Here is a 2,337-nt window from a genome sequence, read left to right as displayed (position 1 = left end):
AACAACATGTTTTCGATTTCGTATTCGTTATTTCTCAAACGCAACGCGGATGGCAGGCCGAAGGAGAAGGAGGAGCTGCCGGAGGACCTCCTGGCCCTGTTCGAGGACAAGCGGTTTGCGCCTCTCGATCCGCCCTCCTTCCTCGACTATAAGGGAACCGAGATCATCATCATCGGCGCCTCCGACGACCTCAGAGCCGGTACGCACACGCACCACCGCACACGCACACGCGCACCAGCAACGAGTACTCATTTTTTTTGTAATGTGCACAGAGCTGGGCAAGACGGGCGAGCAGCTGGAGAAGCTGGAGGAGGCCGACGTGGCGCTCGGGCTGACCGACAAGACCGTGTTCGAAGAGCTCCACCTGGACAAGGCCAAGTACCACGCCGAGCCCGTCGTCGAGGGTGCGTGGGCTTGACAAGGCCTTGATCAACGCGGGAGAGGTCTGTTTGCTTGAAAACAAACACATCACTTTTTCACCAAGTCGACTACACGCTACATCTTTCAGTTTCGAATGTTGTTGTTACGTCGTCGCTTTGTTGTCGCGGATGGCGATGGTGATCCGGCGATCGCCGACGATGGTCTTGTTGAGGGCAACCTTGGCGCGCTGCCTCTCTTCCACAGTCGGGAATTCGACCACCCCGTACACGCGGTTCTTTGCCTTCGTTTTCGTTTTCGTTTTTGCCTTCTGGCCCTGCTTGTCCACCACCACGGTCGCGCTCACCACCAGAAAGCCTTTCTCCCGGAACACAGCGCCGAGGTCCTCGCCCGTGAAGTGGCTCGGAATGTCGTTCACGTGGGCCGTTGGCAGCGCTGCGACGCTGCCATCAATTTTACATGTAAACGGTAAGTCATGGGTGATGGGTTTCAGGCTGAAGCTTCAGATGTGATGATGATGGTGATGGTGATGGTGATGACGCACCTCTTCTCAGGAATGGGGTGGGCCACGAAGTGTGGTGCGTAGCTGCCGCGGCTCTCGTCCCACGCGAAGGGGACCACGTGCCGAATCTCAAACGGATCGTCCTTAGTTCTGTCATCATGACCAAACAATAAAATGTTATCAGGGCATCACTTGATTGGTCTTGCTTGTACCTGCTAATGAGATAGATCTCCTTCACCACGAATTCGATGGGCTCCCAGCTTGTCTGAAGCTTCTCCTTCATCGCCAACGTTTCTTTCTTTCCTGATTATGGTTAGGAGTGGAGCCGAAACTGAAAAGCTTGGAGACGCGTACGAGACTTTTGAACTGGCCGATGGTGAGATGTGGCACGAAGCCAGCCGGCGTCTTGCGCGCTTGGTTGCTGCAGTAGCGATAGACCCCCAGCAGCCGGTCCTGCAGATCAAGCAGCGCCCTCGGGGGCTGGGCCATCCACCACCCACCCACCCACCACCCACCACCCACCACGAGGCCGCAAGTGTGTCAACCTTGGCGCAAGCGCATATGATGATGATGAGCTTCTTTCTTACCTCGGTCTGTGGCTCGAGCCACAGCGTGTTGGACTTGGTGTGGTGGAACTCGCGGAAGCCCTCGAAGCGCAGCTTGAACGGCTGCAGCGAAACAACAACGATCGACTGATGAGAGAATGAAGGGCGTAGAAAATGAGGGGAGGGGAGGTAAACCGCCACCTGGAAGCTGGCCAAGGCGCGGGTGAGCTCGTCCGCGGCTTCGGTGAAGAACTCGTCCAGCACAAACGGGTAGAGCAGGTTGATGTGTGGCATCCAGCGCTCGCAAGCCGGGTCATACTATGAAAAAATAAAATTTCATAAATATATCAATAAATGTTGTTTATGCAAGGGGTACCTGGCTGCGTAGGGCCTGAATGGGCGGCCACAACTCTGTGGGGGGCGTCACGACCACTGCACTCAAGACGCCAGTCGGCCTCTTGGGCGTCCTCTGGATGCGGCTCTCCTCTGGCACCTGCGCCGCGTGCTCCAAAACGTCGGCGGCCAGTTGTCGGTCGTCCTCCTCGGCACTTGCCACCCTCTGCTGTGGCTGCTCCATGCTCCTCAATGTTCTTTTTGGGCAGTCCTTGTGGTTCTTATTCTTTCGCCTGCTTTCTCGCTGAACACGTTCTCAACAAAGGGTCCCATACCATTTGGTGGCGAGGAGAGAAAAAAAAAGAGCCCAACCAACAAAGAAAAAGAAGAAAAAAGTGACAATTTTACTCTACTTCCTATGGAGCTGTGGGTGCTGCAGGCAGTGTTTCCTTTCCTTGGCCTGCCCGACCTCGCTGCCGCAGCGCAAGGTACTCTCCCGCCTCCCTAGCTTGTTGCCCCCTCTCTTTTTTTTAANCCCCCTTTGAAGTGTGCCGCCTGTGGCGTGAGGCGCTGGAGGGC

General features: G+C 56.0%; 2 protein-coding genes across 2 annotated transcripts; both read right to left on the bottom strand.

Moving 5' to 3' along the window:
• Positions 1-523: 523 nt before the first annotated feature.
• On the bottom strand, positions 524-1,163 carry ACA1_317990 (RNA recognition motif domain containing protein; the record flags this gene model as incomplete). Its single annotated transcript, XM_004340784.1, has 3 exons — positions 524-821; positions 923-1,030; positions 1,093-1,163. 3 exons carry the CDS (start codon positions 1,161-1,163, stop codon positions 524-526), a joined length of 477 nt encoding a protein of 158 aa, XP_004340832.1.
• Positions 1,164-1,193: 30 nt separating this feature from the next.
• Positions 1,194-2,002, bottom strand: ACA1_317980 (polynucleotide adenyltransferase; the record flags this gene model as incomplete). Its single annotated transcript, XM_004340783.1, has 5 exons — positions 1,194-1,211; positions 1,235-1,333; positions 1,468-1,548; positions 1,627-1,743; positions 1,802-2,002. 5 exons carry the CDS (start codon positions 2,000-2,002, stop codon positions 1,194-1,196), a joined length of 516 nt encoding a protein of 171 aa, XP_004340831.1.
• Positions 2,003-2,337: the final 335 nt, after the last annotated feature.

The sequence above is a fragment of the Acanthamoeba castellanii genome, assembly GCF_000313135.1.
Source record: "Acanthamoeba castellanii str. Neff unplaced genomic scaffold scf7180000084157, whole genome shotgun sequence".
In the NCBI taxonomy this organism is placed as follows: domain Eukaryota; phylum Discosea; order Longamoebia; family Acanthamoebidae; genus Acanthamoeba; species Acanthamoeba castellanii.
The sequence above is the reverse complement of the archived record's forward strand: the minus strand, read 5'-3'. Positions and strand labels throughout refer to the sequence as shown.